Source organism: Pseudopipra pipra, chromosome 5, assembly GCF_036250125.1.
Source record: "Pseudopipra pipra isolate bDixPip1 chromosome 5, bDixPip1.hap1, whole genome shotgun sequence".
Classification (NCBI taxonomy): Eukaryota; Metazoa; Chordata; class Aves; order Passeriformes; family Pipridae; genus Pseudopipra; species Pseudopipra pipra.
In genome coordinates, this window is record NC_087553.1 from 36,141,357 (window position 1) to 36,157,480 (window position 16,124).

At 37.2% G+C, this 16,124-nt stretch overlaps 1 protein-coding gene across 5 annotated transcripts in view; it reads right to left on the reverse strand.

Moving 5' to 3' along the window:
* Nucleotides 1-16,124, reverse strand: part of SYT1 (synaptotagmin 1) — a 349,423-nt gene that overhangs the window by 72,473 nt on the left and 260,826 nt on the right. For 4 of the 5 annotated variants that reach the window (XM_064655599.1, XM_064655598.1, XM_064655596.1 and 1 more), the window contains 3 exons: nt 8,116-8,238; nt 4,673-4,840; nt 703-870 (listed from right to left, as the gene is read on the reverse strand). In XM_064655599.1, the coding sequence (XP_064511669.1) occupies nt 703-870; nt 4,673-4,840; nt 8,116-8,238 (459 nt within the window). The remainder of the gene's footprint in view (nt 1-702; nt 871-4,672; nt 4,841-8,115; nt 8,239-16,124) is intronic. The other variant, XM_064655597.1, reaches the window with a different exon arrangement.

A 16,124-nucleotide genomic window follows, 5' to 3' on the forward strand; every position in this document is an offset into this window, starting at 1 on the left:
TCGATCAAAAGGAAAAATAACGTAAAAATGAATACAAAATGGTCTTACAATAAGCAGAAAGTTGGATGTATTAGTATGAACAACCTCCTAGAATGCACAATTTGGTGATAAAATATTTCCAAGAAGTGTCTTGTGTACATGTAGCACTATATCTACTAAATAACAAATCCATAGGATGTTGACATAGAGACAAAAATAAAAAAGATGATAAATATTTAAGTGAGATGCCATTCCAAGGTTTTTGTAAAATTCATAACTCTAATCAATGGATATTTTTGCATATCAGCTCAATAAAACTATAAGATATTTCAATGAAAACCTACCATTATCATCATGCACAATAACATGTCTTGAGATGCAAACACTGAGAACCACAATTAAATCTAAATGCACACCACTCTTACAATGCAAATACAAATTCTACATACCCAAACTGCACCAATTCAAGAAAAAGTAAAATTCATGAAAACTTTTTTAATATGTTGCACAAAGTATCATTGATCGGATTAGCAAAGGAGAATGTCCCACTCAATGAGTACTGGAAAAGATGCTTATCAAAAATGTATCAGGTGAAGCAAGTCTGAGAAATGCTGATAACAGATGGGAGCTGTCTCGGCAAAAAAAAATAAATGTTGCTAGTTTGTCTGTTTCTCTAGCTGAGGATAAAAGTGTCCTGGGGGGAAAAAGTCTGATTTTTCTTACCTCTTCTTTCTCTGCACTTTGCAAGTCCCTCCACTCCTCAGTGACATGACCGAAGTCCACTGTGTTCATTGCAACTTTATATTCCCCAATGATATCGTGTTTGGAGAAACGATCAAAGTCATAAACTGCCATCACTAAAGTTTTTCCACCCAGCTCAGAGTATGGCACCTGCAAAGATGAGAAAATGACAAACTTCACATCTGAGACAATAAAGATTGGTCCACTACAATGCAAATCTATTTCTTTGGTTTGTCAGCTGTCATCTCAGGTAAATTGAACTGCAGAGAAAATTATGAGGTGTATTTGTTTCAGAGTCACCAGACGCGGTATTTCTTGAGACAAGGCTCTGGCACTCGATAGAACAATGTGGCAGCTCACTCATCACTCCTGGGTTTTTCTCATTCTACTTCAAATCATTTTGTGGGTGATGAAACTGAAACAAGAAGCTCAATTATTTGCACTGAAGAGACATGAACTTTTGACACAATGGTGTCTTTTCCTCAATAATTCACCCATCATCACTCAGAGATGGGTAGCTCCCAGATTGATGTAAAAAACAGAACTGGCTTACTGTATCTGACACAAAGTAATTAGATGCTAAACAGTTCTCTTACAGTACCACTACCTATTACTTACCAAGGCATATTTTTCATTATTACACCTTTCACATGGTAGACACTAAGGTGTTTTCTAAGTCACAGTGTATAGCTAGAAACTGTGGTGGCAGAAGGCCAAGTTCTGACTAATTCTGCAGCTGTTCTGATGTGGTTCAGACAGATGCTGTGGGTTAGGATGTTTATAAGTCACATTTTTAATATTCAGATGGAGACAAGCAGTTCAGGTAAGCTACACTTGAGTGGCTGTCTGAAAAGGTCTGACTTAGGAACTGTTTGGATATATGTGAACACTTGGTCAATCTGAATATATTCTGCAAGTATAAACAGTTTCCACGGGCTTCATTAAACATTTATCTATTAATTGTCTATATATAAAGAGAAATGGAAGCATAGCATTATCATTGTCCTTGTTAACCTCTGCATGTTCCACTCTGTTTAAACCCTAGCACTGTTGTCTTCTGCTACTGTTTGGCTTCCACTTGCTTCTTAAAATAACTTACTAATAACGTGAGTAGTTTTCCTTTTACATAACATGTTATATAATGTTTAAAATAAGCTTATCAAACTGAGAGCCAGGTCTAGCTTCCATTATCAAGTAGAATAGTTTCAGTAGTACATGGTTGTATATTTTAGTAAATACTACAGCAAAATCTATTTCATTCTGTATATATTTGTAGCTTCTAAAAAGCTACAGAGAGCAATTATATGTGGAAGGAAAAATTCTAAATAATGTTAGTTTTATTTTTACACAGCCTCAAAAACAGGAGAAGAAAAATGTTCTAAAGTTTATTTTTCTGTTAGTTTACACTGGATCCTGGTCATTTGGAATGCATGCAAAGGCTACATTCATCATTATTTACTTTTTGGTAATCATTAACTTGACCTCAGTAAAGCTCATTTAAGCTATCTGCCTTTTAAAATCCTTCCTTCATTCATTACCTCTAAAGTAGTTTCAGCCTCCGTCTTTGTTCTGGACTACCAAGGATGGCCTCAGCTTTTGTGAAGGATTGCTCCCTCTCCCTACTTTCTGCTCGGACATAGTCAGTCTTTTGACTTAAAGCAGGTGAGACCATGGTAAAAGAATATGTTCTGACACAGACAATGTCATTCCTCTAGACATGAACCCTCTTCCCACTTTGGACCTGAGGAGGAATACCTCCTGGTGTAGTCCAGCTAGGATTTCTTGGTTTCCTTTTGGCAGTGCAGTGTGGGGATACAATTCAGACAGCTGAAGCCTGGTAAACACTTGCACCCTGGAACAGCACCATAGATGTCTGGGAAAAAGAAATGAAAAAGGGACTGCCACAGGGAACCACCCAAAGAAGGGAAGAAATAAAGTTCAGGGCTCAAGATACAATACAGCAGAAACATAAGTCATCTCATTCCCATTAGCCCTACATTGGGAGGAAGGCAGGCAGCTCACAGCTGTGCCCTGGGAGAAGGCAGCAAAATAGGCCTGGGCTGCCTGGTGGGCAGTGCTGCCAGAGAGATGGGAAGGATGCCAACAGAAGATGTACACCACCTGAAGTGGGTCACAGGAATAAAGCTCTGCCCAAGTAAACACGATATTGTCAATAGTTCCCATGGAAGTTATTATTACAGTTGCAGCACTACTTAAATGGTCATTTGTGGTTTTCACAGTAGCCCTTAGAACAATGACAGTACTTGGCATCCTCTGTTGGTTTTCTCTCATGTACAGACCACAGTATGCAGGGGATAATCAGTACCATATTGGGATGTGCTTAAACACTCTATCAGGTCCTGTGTGGAAAGCAAACTATTCTCTGGAGCACAGAATTTGAATATTAAAGATGAGACTTACAACAAGTAGACACTATAGCTCAGGAGTGGCTGATCTGATTTATAATTTGTGTTTTCATCTTAGATGACAGCATTATTGGTTCTTTCTTTGCTTTTGTGAGCTGCATGGGAATATGCAATTTAGAACTCTGTTTTCTTTTAAATACTCTCCTAGGAAAGCTCGAGAAAAAAATAACTCCCCACAAAAGATTACTTTTATGAACATCTTCAAGGAAAGAATAAGCTTATATATGCAGTAGTAGTTGTGTCCTCCAGGGATATCTTTCTCATTGAATGATTTCATAGCCTGAGTCTTTCACTGTTCCTGTTTTCAATCTGTAGCTGTCATTATAAGATTGGGCACAGAGAGAAAGGCCTAAAGTAACAGCAGAGGAACTAGGAGAAGCCCTGTGAAACATGTTGTATAGTATTCCTTTATTGTATTTAAGTAGAGCTTAAATTTGGCTACAGTTTTAGAAAAACACTACTAATAAATATTATTGGAAAGATGTAAATACTGCTATGTGAGCCTTAGCTAGATTTATTTAGTTCATATGTTATTAAACCTGACACAGGATTTCTTTTCATATGTAAAGTAGCATGGCAAAAAACTGCTATGACAAGGTCTAGTAAGATTAATATGCCATATTGTCCTCATCCATTTACCTTCCTCGAGTTTTAACTTATTTTTGAGGAAAAGAAATATTATACTGAATGCCATTAAACTGGACTACAAAGTTATTTAAAGAGTGTTTGTCTAGTGTAAGAATTGATATGCCCGCAGCTAAATCCAGATACCAAACCACAGGTAAGGTATTAAGGAAAAGTTTATTCCAAAGTCAGAAACCCTAAATACACTGATAAAATCATAGCAGGTGAAAGAGCAGCCCAGGAAACCCGTTTTGGTGCTTTTATAACAATACCTTTTGCATCTGCATAATTTCAAGGCTATATTCTCCCCTGTGCTTTTATGGTCTCAGTCTCCCCCAGCAGGGGCCTCAGGCCTGTCTGTGAGTACTTTTAGCTCTTCTTGCAACAGGGGAGATAACTTCTCAAAACAGGCAGGCAGAGAAACAGATAGCACTATTCATGGGAAAGAATATTCTCCCACACCGGGTTTTTCCCAGGCCTAGTTCTCCTACTAGTGAAAGCCTCCTCGAGTGAAAACTGTTTTTCCTCCTCAAATAAATTTTCTGTCTATGACTTTCTGTCCCTATGTGTAGTAAAATTTACATGACATTTGTCAAAGTGTCACTGTTTTCCGAATTTCTTGTACATTTTATTTATTTACTACATTTATTTATCATTTTGCTCATAAAATATGGATCAGATTGTCATACATCGGGTTAACCAAAGTGCCTAAAATCAAACTGTGCCTTTTAAAACTACTGAAGGCTGAGCCTACATTATAAGAAGATTGAGTATCACAGGTTTCTACAACATAAAAAATCACTACACTGCAGTTACCAGTTAACTAAGACAACTAAATCCATAGCCAAGCATGAGACATATAGTGGTTAAATATGAAAGTTTCAATAATTATCAAGAACTACCTTGAAAGTAAATTGCTCATTGAAAACAGGGTTAAGGGTCTTTCTGTGGACTTTTGTTTCATATTTCTTCTTCTTATCAGGCAGCAGGAAGACTTTTACATAGGGATCAGATGTACCACCCATATCTAATGCAGGCAGCTCAGCTGCTTGAATAATCCCAACAAGAAGCTGAAAAGAGAGACAAACAGCACAATGAAATTTCAAATAGATATTTATAAAAAACCCGTAACAGAGATATACACATGCAGACTCTATTTTTGGTCTATGAGAAACTACTGCCCTGTCCCTTGTGTGTCCCCCCCCCCCTCCATTTTTCAAGGAAGGCAAATGAAGCAACACTACTGACTTTAGAAAACCAATTATGGCAGATTCAGACTGTACAAAAGCTGCTTTATAGCAGAAAAGAGGTTTTCAAAGGGCAGCTGATTACAGCTAAATACAGACTTCATCTTTTTAAAGACTGCAATCAAATAACTTTCAATTGCTCTCTCTGCTTGTGCATTATTTTTCTGTGCTGAGCACCATGAATAGAAATCACATTATTAAACAATCGACAATGTCTAATTTTGACTACAAAATTTGTATTCTAAACCCCCAACACATAACCTTCCCCCCAAACCAAACACAAAAAGGTGATGAAATCAGATGCAGATCCTCTGGAGGAGCTTTATTGAAAACAAATGGATCTTTCAGTCTTCCTTATATTTAAGTTCTCTTGCTATGTATACACATGGGATCAGTCAGTAATTTAAAGACAGCATTTTCAAAAAATACTCTATGAAAACTAACCTTTGGTAATCTAATCCTAGTAACAGTTTGTAATCTCATTGCAAAACAGAAAAATAAGTTTTTAAATCGCTTATACACTTATAAAAATAAAACTGAAGCACAGATGAAATTTGTAAATGCCTTGGCCATTTTTTAAGTGTTATAAATGAAGGCTCATGTTACATTATGTTATGTCATGTAATGTCATGTAATCTAGACATCCCAGCCTGTATTAGGCCTCATCAGCATAATGGAGCTGAGAAAAAGAAAATACTTTTAATCTTGTTCCACAGATACAGAACTAAGGTAAACATTGAAATGAGTCTTCAAGGTCATTCTGAAGACAACATATTAAGAACTGGGAATGAAATCTGAGAATATTTTCTTCTAAATCAGTGCTTCCGTCACAATATATTTGTTTCTCTCATGGATGAATTGTTTAAAATTGGAAACAGAGGTTCTAACAATTGGAATACAGAACAATATAGTCAATCTAGGAAAGAAGCTTCTGGCTTATGAGAGATTCCTGAAAGTTAGACTTATTTTTACCAGTTTTAAATTCATAGTATGGCCTGCATGCTTTCCCTCCTATAGGACTCTTAAGGTCAATGAAACATTTTCCTTTAGCTGCATGAAACATTTCTCCTTTTCTGTCTCATTCTTATTCTAGATGCATAACACTTCATAAATACATAGATAGGCTCAGGATCTACATCAAGTTTTTCACATCAAAGAGTGAAAAACAAGGCTATGATTTTTAGTTAACAGAGTGGAAAAGCAGTTCAATTCCCCTTTACAATTTCTCTCCCTAAAACTGAGGCACAGTGCTCTGGAGAGTACATCAGTCATCTTGTCTCCATTTTTAACCCTGTGCAATACATTAGCCAAATTTTAGGACTGTAGTTTCATGCCACTGCACTATACTATAGTTCACTATAACCTAAGTGAACCCCCTCTCCTACTCTTTTATATCATCTATCCTTCAACAAATTCTAAGCTGCAACATAGTTTAGAGCAGCAAAATAAAACAGGAATACATAACTCAAATAATTTATTACGTTAATTAAATACAACACATGTTTACAGATTTGTCGTTCTTCCATCCTATTTCCCTTTGTAAAATATGGTTCACAAAATCAACACTTCCTTTAACAAAATTCACACAGAAAATTTGTTTTCATATACTAAGGAAACTGAAATCCATTTGTCAGAACTCATTTGCTGCTTTTCCTTTACCCCTTTAAATCTTCTGCTTCTGAAGGGTCTAACATTTCATACTGATTTCATACTGATTTCAAGTAGGATCAGTGTGACTCATCACACGGACAGGGAATTTGCTCTGGGAGTTGAGGAAAAGCTCCTTTAACCACAGTTTCTTGAAAGGTTTCAAAACTCGTTTTAGCTCTTGCATTGAAAACCAAGCACTGATTGTCAGAAGACAGTTGAAAATACAGGCAAATACTATTTATTATGCCAGGTCATAGCTGTGTGTAAATACCCTCCTACTGACAGAGAAATTTTTCTTAATTTTTCTCTTATTTTGTCTTGCAACAATTAAAAGTGCCAGATTCCATGAACAACATCAAATAAAGTATATGAATGTGGAAATAAATCACAACTACATGTGGAAGTCAGTTCAGGTGATTAATAAAAATTAACTGGGATTTAAGTTCAAAAGTAATTTCTTTCCATAAACAGGAAAGAATTATGTGGTTGTGACTGAAATTGTCAAAAAATGAAATGCAGGATAATGTGTTCTCAAGTTTACTGAAAGATATGCAACAGAAGTGAAGAACTTAGAAGTGTTGGTGTACTTTGCGCCAAAGTTAAGCACTGTGAAGTTTAATGTAAGGCTGTGAATTGGTATAATTGACAAAAGTCATCCCTGGCAAAGAGGCCAGGGAGGGGAATTAAATATGAGCTAGTTCAGGATGTGGCCAGACCTGTTAAGTAGGTCGATTTTAGGTCTATATCACATTACAGTATCTATTTATTCTGAAAACTTGGGTAAGTATGCCAAAGTTTGGTCTTACCAGCTTCAGAGTAGGGTACTGAATAATTATCAGTCCTTAACTTCTTGTTCAACTTTCCTGGGTTTTTTTTGGGGTGCTGACCTGTTTATTTGAACTTTTATTCCAAACTAGAATTTTCTTGGCTATTAAGTGTACTTTCATGGAGAGCAACAGAACCTGATGCAGCTAGTTATTACAGCAAAGTGCACACTTGATGAAGCGAGAGAAAGGAACTTCTGGCAATCTTACCAACTTGCTAAAAGACACACAGTGAACCAACTTACCTTTACGTCCCTCTTTTGCCTTCCATGTATGTTTGCTTACATTTTAAATACCTGAAGGCTGAAGCTACATTTTAGTTTCTGCATGCACACTCCATAATGTAATGTGGGTGGACATTGATTGGTGATGTCTTAATATAAGTTATTAATAGCCATGAGATAAAACTGTGTCTTCAGTTTTTGATTAAAGGTGTAATATATACTCCAAGTACATTCAATACCAATTTAGTAGTACCTCTGTAATGAATATTCTGTCTTGCTTTCTCCCTTTACTCTGTGCAAGCAGCAAGGATTTCAGAAATATCTACTGTAACTAAATGTATGACTTCATTCTCCTCTTGCATACACAGAAATGAAATGTTACAAGTTGGTTATTTCAAACCTGATTGTTCTGGAAGTCATAATCCAAAGAATATTGGATTTTCCCTAGCTTCTCAACTTCTTTGGGTTCTTCCTTCTCTTCCCCATCAGTCAGCCCAGTCTCAGCATCATCATCCTTAAGAGCCTAGAAAGAAGGAATGTAATATTCATAAATGAGGCAAGCTGTTAAGTACAGTTTAAAAAAGATACTGTGCTCAAATCTATTTTAAAGCCATTAAAAGCAAGCATGACAGCGGAAATTCAAATATGCAGTTTACATATATATTCATACTTTTTGGGTTGCTCAAGAAGATGTTATAAATCAGCAAGCAAGCAATGGAAGTAGGAAGAATGCTCCTTGGGCTATAACAAGCAACAATTGTTATAAAACCTGAAAGTAGAAACAAAATATCATCTCGATGTAAAAAAAAAAAGTTCTTCTGGGCTCAAACGGGCTCTTAAAGAGGCACAAGGAGGCAAACATGCTATTAAATAAGCAAAGTCACGCATTCATTCAACTTAAGAATATCTTGACAAAGTCAACCCTGTTTGTGCATGCTGTGAATTGTCTGCATTTCGCAACGTTTCCGTAAGACTACTATGTTCAAGAGCATGTGCTGTGGATGAGCTCTTCCTACAATCATATGCCAAACATTTTTCATGTTTATTTAGAATGAATATGGAAGCAAAGTTTCTACCATGCCATTAGCAAATGCATGTTCCTCCTTTTCCCTCCCTCCCGAGACCAATTTCCTTTTTATTCATTCTCACTATAAAGCTTGGCTGAACCAAATTGATTGCAAGTTGATTTTAGTTTGCTTAGAAACAAACACAGAGAAATACAGAACTGCTTACATCTTTGCCTATGGAATAAACCCTGTTTTTTTAAAGGATACCTCAGTTATCTTAGATTTTATATATAATTCAAATTAATTGAATTAAAATAATTCAAATAATTGAATTATATATAATTCAAATACTAAATGATATTTTTTCTGTACCAGAAAGCAGAAGTATTCGCACTGTGGAAAAGGTAATTCATACAATTATTAAACCATATGAACCGTACCTAACTATGTAGATCTTATTCCAGCACATTCTTATATCTGAGTAAGAACTGAAAATGGGCAAAAGTGATGAGGCAAATAGCGAAAAAATGTGGAAAATATGAAAGAAAAGTTGAGAGTGTGAAAACACAGAATCAATACTGAGCATTCATCCAGAATTGCAGAATTGTTGTTTGCATGGTATAGTAAACAGTATGCTTGTCTCTAAGTCCCCTATCTGGATGAAGGTTCTTTCTACATGGAGCTTCTGCTTGCACAAACAAGACTGCTAAGCGCCAGAACAAGATTTATTCTCTCTTTTTCACAATGTGACGTAGTCTTAAGAAACATACAGCATTTCTAAACAACAGGTTGAAGCTGGGACTCTTTATCTGAAGAGATAGCAAGGTCAGAATGTAGCTATATACACGCTAATAGTGGCTGAAGAAAGAATGACTGTGAAAGCACTAATATCCTCACTCAGCCCTGAACACAGTAGGGGCCATGCAACAGTTGTGTGGGGTTGGTAAGAAGAAAGATTGATCTCTGAAGTAGAAAATGCTACTTTTGCAGAAGCCAGATCTAAATTCAAAAAGTCAAACTCAAAACTGTATGGTATTAAGCAATTATTTCTCTACTTTTTGAAACAAGTGAGAAATTCTGCTGGCATAGCTCAATTGAAATCAACGCAACAGCATTGATTTATGCAAGTTGAGGAGCTGGGTCTCAGGTAAATATCTGAATGTTAGTGAGTGATGGACTTTTTACCAGGAACATAAATTACAGTGGACCTGGATGAGATTGGTGGGAAAGGTCAGTAGTAGATGAGAATCACCTGTGAGACTAGAAGAGTAATACTTTTCCAACTAAACCATTTCTATCTGGAAGGGCTGAACTGCCTGAAATGAAATTTGGTTTGAGACATTTTAATCTCTGAGCTGCTAGCAAGTTCCCTGACTGTAGCACAACATTTTTGTTAGTGCAACAAGAAGTGTTCAAGAGACACTTGAAAACTGACAGGCTCTTTGACAGACCATATGTGGGACTGTCAGGATACCAAGTGATGTGATTATGCCAAACACCCTTGCTTTCACTGGTAATAAAAATAAGCTTAAAGTTTTGTGATCAAACAAAAAGAAGATGTGACTCAATCCCACTGAAGCAACCAGATTTATCTAAGCCTGGAGACAACAGGAAGCTGTAAGTCAGGGTGGGATGTTAACTCTAAGATCCACTGCTCTGAATGATCGCAGGAATGTCCTAAAAGAAGACTCCATGATAAAAGACTGATATACAGCTTCAGTATATGATTGTTTCTGGGATAAGTACTGGATTTGCTGCTGTTCCATCTAATTTTGACCTGGATTTTGTTTGAGAGGAACTATCCTATGGCCATTCCTGAGGGATAAAAGTGAGAATGCAAAAGGAACCTTATATGTTAATTTCCAGGTATGTGGAATTTGTAACTGCTGCATCATATCCACACTCTTCTCTAGGAGAGCTATATACTCTTCTACAAAGCTGATCAGTCCAGGAGGTAATGGACCTGTGGGTAAATCAAAGTGAAAAAAGTTCTTACTGTGACTAAGGAATGTATAATGGAAAGCTAACATCCCTCTTGTAAAGGAGTTTTGAAGTGCAGGCAGAAAACACTGTATGGCTGAGAAACTCTTCTCCACAGGTTATGAGAAGCTTATTGGAAGGTGAAAGCTATTTCCAGAGGGGATGGAAAACATTGCACGTTACTGACATCAGCTGAGGAGCTACATGATCCTTCTTGACCTTGACTGAGAAACATTGAACTGCTAAGAAAAACACTAAGAAAGAAATAGTGTTTGGATATGGATGAGGTTGTGGCATGGGGGAAGACGTGACGAATTATTATCTCTACAGCAGTATGTAAATAATAGTTTTTACTGTGAAGAGAGAAATTTGCTTTCAGACTACAGGCCAATGCTTTAAGAAGAAGAAGTTGAGTCAAAGGAAGCATATGTTTGATTCGGCTGCTGAGTTTCAAAGAGGAAGAAGAACTAGATTGCTTCAAAGTACTTGAAACACCCCAGAGGGATTTTAATTTTGTATTGAGATTCTCTGAAAGATCAATATTTAATGGAATAGTACTGCAACCCTCAATTTATAGCACACTGTAACACACTATATTGTGTCTTACTGATGTATTGCTACAATCAAAATAAGCAGCTATATTTTATTTGTTTTAGAAACAATAAAATATTTTTAATTATAAACCAGCTTTTTCCTCAAGCCCTCTTCAACTGATAAACGGTAACTGGAAAGCCTGGATTTAGATGCAGAGAAACACAAGCCTTGCCTTTCCTAGTATTTCCTTTAACTTCATGACAATTTAAATGCTTTATCTGTGAAATATGCAACATGGAAATGCATTATTGCATTGTACTGAAGACCAGGTTTATCTCTCCTAATTTAGGATGACTGCTGAACTTCATTCAAGTGGTTTCTTCGTTTCTGCATAACATATGCAGAAACACATAACAGTGAAACATCTATATCCTTCCACATGTGTATAAGTATCCGAAAAATGTAGGCTTATATGTAAGCAGGTGAAGGAATGTACAAAAGAAAGTGTTAATCCAGTACAACCATTACAAGGTGATACGTCTGCATCTAATGAAATCAGCAAGTGGGAAAAGTTACTTTGTGCCAGGAATCATAACAGAGCCACACAATATACAATAAATGCTTTCTTAGACCTGGAAGACAAAATTAATTTTTGAGCCACCTCTCAATCTATATGTGAACGAACTATGCAAACAAGTTTTAACCAAGGCTGCAGACATAAATCTACATATGGCATTAGGATTCTCTTTTCTGCGCCATGTTTAGTTAATTGTTTTCAAGCTCATCTACTCTGCAGTGATTCTTATAACAAAAAAAGGGCTAAATTACAGCAATCTGGGGATCCACTGTTCAGTCTGCTGGTTGTTTCTTCTGCAACATAATTAAGAGAGGTTTTGCAGCCTCCTCTTTTCTTCTGAGTTGTTAAAGGAAATGCTTAATTTTAATTTTTTTTTGTAGATGCATCTTTTGCATTAAAAAAGGAACAAAACCCCAAAGCTCCTTGTAATTGCAGCTCTGCAAACTCCACACCCTTCAGTGGGTTTTTACATTCCTGAGTTTTGTCCCTCTCTTGTTCCCCTTGCTGACAAAAGCCTCTCCAGTGATACTGCCTCCTGACACTGCAAACATTCCTTGCTTCCAGCTGAGTTCCATCAAAACCCCTGCACCTTGCCACTGAGTTTACCAAATTACTATCCACCACAAAACAGAGAAGAGATTCTGGGTCTTAAATCAACTTTATGTACACTTTCACTTAATCCCTTCCCAAATTATGTGCAGAAAATGGGAGGGTCTGCAAGGGTTTTTGCACAGTTGCTCTCTGGTTGCCTCCATATTCCACATGTGCCCAAGCTTCTGGAAAGCAAAGTGGGAGGAGACTCATGTAACAAAACTGCTGGGGGAGCAAGTGTATTTCCTTGCCTCCTGAAGAGAGAGGCAGAGGCCACAAGCATGTCTGAGTCTCCAAGAGGATGCAAAGACCCACAGAAGTGTACTTTAGACTTTGATTCTGGTCTCACTTATCATATTCATGTCACAAATTATTTAAAATGCAAAGTGTCTTTCACTGTTATATGTAAAGAAATGCTTTCATTAACAGAGTTTTTAGTGTTCCTTCCATGCTTTTAAGGAAATAAGTTATCAGTAAGCAAGAAAGAGAGACACTGGGAAGGAAAACAAAACACTGACTGCAGCCTGTAAGTTTGTTTGTTGCATGGTGCACGTTGCTGTCCTGAGTTCCATCTCCACCTGCCCCATTTGCCACTCCTTTTGTTCACATGGTGAAGGGGATATTTTTTTTTACATGAATGATGCCCAGTCCTCAGGCTTGTGCAATGCCTGCTGAGCTGAATGGAAGAAAACAATATCATTTTGTAGCAAGAATGTTCTGTGCCATGTCCAACAATTAATTTATCAGAAAGACAATTTTTCCCCCACACCTAGGAACGACTGCATTTCCACTAATGGTGGTGCACCTCATCAATTTCTTTCACATTCAAGAACACCATAATTCTCATCTGGCCAATTTTTATCCCAAGGGAAAATAAAAGCCTTTAAAAATTCCTGTCTGATGCCCTATCACAAAGCAGAAAAGCCTGCAATTTTAACATGTTTTCTATCAGAGTCCCCCAGAAGGAAAGGCAACATTTCATTCATTCAGCATCTGCTTTCTCTCCATGAATTAATTCAAGGAACATGTTGTGCCTGGGTTTCCAGTGTCTGAGCCAGGCTTTGGTCATTGTGAAATCTACTTTGCCATTACTGCTATAAGAATGCTGGCTTCACACACCAGCAGTGGGCCACACTGATGCGCAGAATGAGCAAAACCCTGCTAGGTTCAGCATACAATGCCTTGACGTTGCTTGCTTGTTATACAGTTTTCAAGTGGTCTGTTGGATTATTCAAAAGACTTTATTTCTTTAGGAGCCCTGTGACATAAGGTCATCATGTTCAGCTTAAAAGCTTACTGAATTGTTGGGTACTAAAATACTAACTTATTCTGGTGCAATAGAAGGATACAGAAAATGCTAGAGGTGTTCGATGTAAAATATGAATACACACATTTAACTCAGAGATGTTAAACTCACAAATCAACCTGTTTTTCTTATAGCCAGTGTTGTTCGAAAAAAGATGAAGCTGATCTCAGTCTGGGAGCCTATTTTGGAAGTCAACCCTGTGGGTCAGGGCTCTGCTTTGAATGCAGGGCCCATGTGTATGAACTAAAAGCAGTAAGCCTTTCTGCAAGCATGCTGCCATGCTCTGCCCCCACTTTCCATATGGCAGGCAGTGCTTGGTTGCTCTGAGCAGCAGGCTGTGAGTAGGAGGCAGCTTTAGGCTGCTTGGCCAGTGCATGCTGCTCCATCAATTGTTCTTCATCCTCCTCAAATGAATGGCAACAGGCCAGATGGAAGCATGCTTTGGGACAGAGCTGGCTCCTTGATGGTGGAGGACCACTCAGAATACTACATTTATTTCTGTTTGAGAAATCTGTCATACTACATAACTAGGACTACATCTATTTAACAGTGAAAAATTAACCTAAATACAGCCAGACATGATTTACTGAGTGCCACATTGACCGATGGAGAAAAAGTTGGCACAGACCTGTTCTTTTGGCTTACTTCCTTAAAAAGAGATAAGATAATCCTCTGACCATCCTCTAAATAGGATTTTATCGAGTATCTGATATTCTCACGCTTGAAAGTTATTTTGCTATTCATATTTATTATTCATTTATTATTAAATATTCCCAAGTATTTAATTTTGAATTTTATTTTTTTAAATGTATACCTCATTAAAATGTGTACATAAACATTTGAAATGCATTCCTCATTGATATGAACTGCTGTTCCTGTTGTAGGTTATGCATACCCACTAACTTCAGACACTTAGTGTAGAAGTTTAGTTCTCCATGCAGTCTGTGGATATAGGAAAATGTCTCAAGAGCGGGATTCAAATCACTTAATTTAGGGACTAATTACATATTTTCTAGACACTACTCATTAGGAGTAGAAGACTCTGGTCTTGAATAAGGAACTCAAAATTTGGGCTGTTAGTCAAGAGAACACAAGAAATGTCCTTGACAATGGAAGCGTCCTTCGGACCTTCAGTATAGAACCAAGACACGTAAGAAAATAAGCAGGATCTGTTTCTTCATGTAATCCTAACAGTGCAATAGGTTACAACAGAAGTAATAAATTAATTACTTTACAGAAAAAAAAAAAGTTAAATACAGGAGGAAAAACAAACTCAGGAAGCACGCAAAGCAAGCTCCTGTGTTTTCTTGGGAGTGACTGAGAGGATGAGACAGGAATGCAAATAAGCCCAGCCTTGCGTCTCACAGTTATTGCTTCCATATTTTCAGGTTTCTGAAGTCTAATATAAATCTAAGTTTCAAAAGAGTTTTACAGAAAACCTGTTTACAGTACACAAATGCTCATCTATAACATTTTATATTCATAAACTTGTTATTTTCACATTTTTCAGGAAGTTTTATGCATACTGCACAGTTGTCTTCTGAGTCAGGTGAAAAAGCAGGACAGTTGGTCAAGCCTGAGATTGAATTAATGTAAAATGGGACTCAGTCAATTAATTTTGACTGCCACAGTATATATACTGGGCTTGTTTTCTAAGCAAGATTTGTCCCTGTTGTTTCTAACCAACTTTCTACACTGTATTGGCTCTGCAGCACACATTGTCTTTCTGAGTGTGAATTAGGATGTGACATTGCATTGTGGACAAGCCACAGCGAGCATTAATGTCAGCATGGGCTGAAGATGCCAACAAATGGGAACTGGCATGCTGATACCAAGACAGGTGGCACTGTGGAATAAATACAGTCACTATTCTCTAGGCATTCAACCAGGAAAACAAACAAGCAGACAAGTAAACATTGCAGAAGAAAAGACCACTGCCAGCAACAGAGCTCCTGATCCTTAGAAAGATCCTCTTGGATTATTTCTGGCAATAAAGGCTTGAGTTCATTCAAGAGAAGTCCAGGCTCTCTAGATGTCAGTGTGGATTTTATTGAGTTAAATTTGGCTATCATCTTCATGCTGGTGGGTAAATGCACAGTACTTTGAAATATTTCAGGCACCTAACATTAACAAGTTTGTTCCTTCAGTGTTTTGTCTCCATGAGGGCAAGGGTCTTTGCGGATCAACAGCTAGAATCATAAGGTGAATTAGTCTTAGAAAACCATTATATGTTGAAGTTATGTTAGGTACAATCGCAGTTCTCATGGTCATATCACTTTATAACACCTGCTATTAACAGAGGAACATTAATCAGAATATTCTGATTAAGTTAGTACATAACCTCGATGTAAAAACAAGGCCTATGTAAAGGAAAAACAAACATACAGAGAAGTCACGTGGCTGACTGAAGGCCA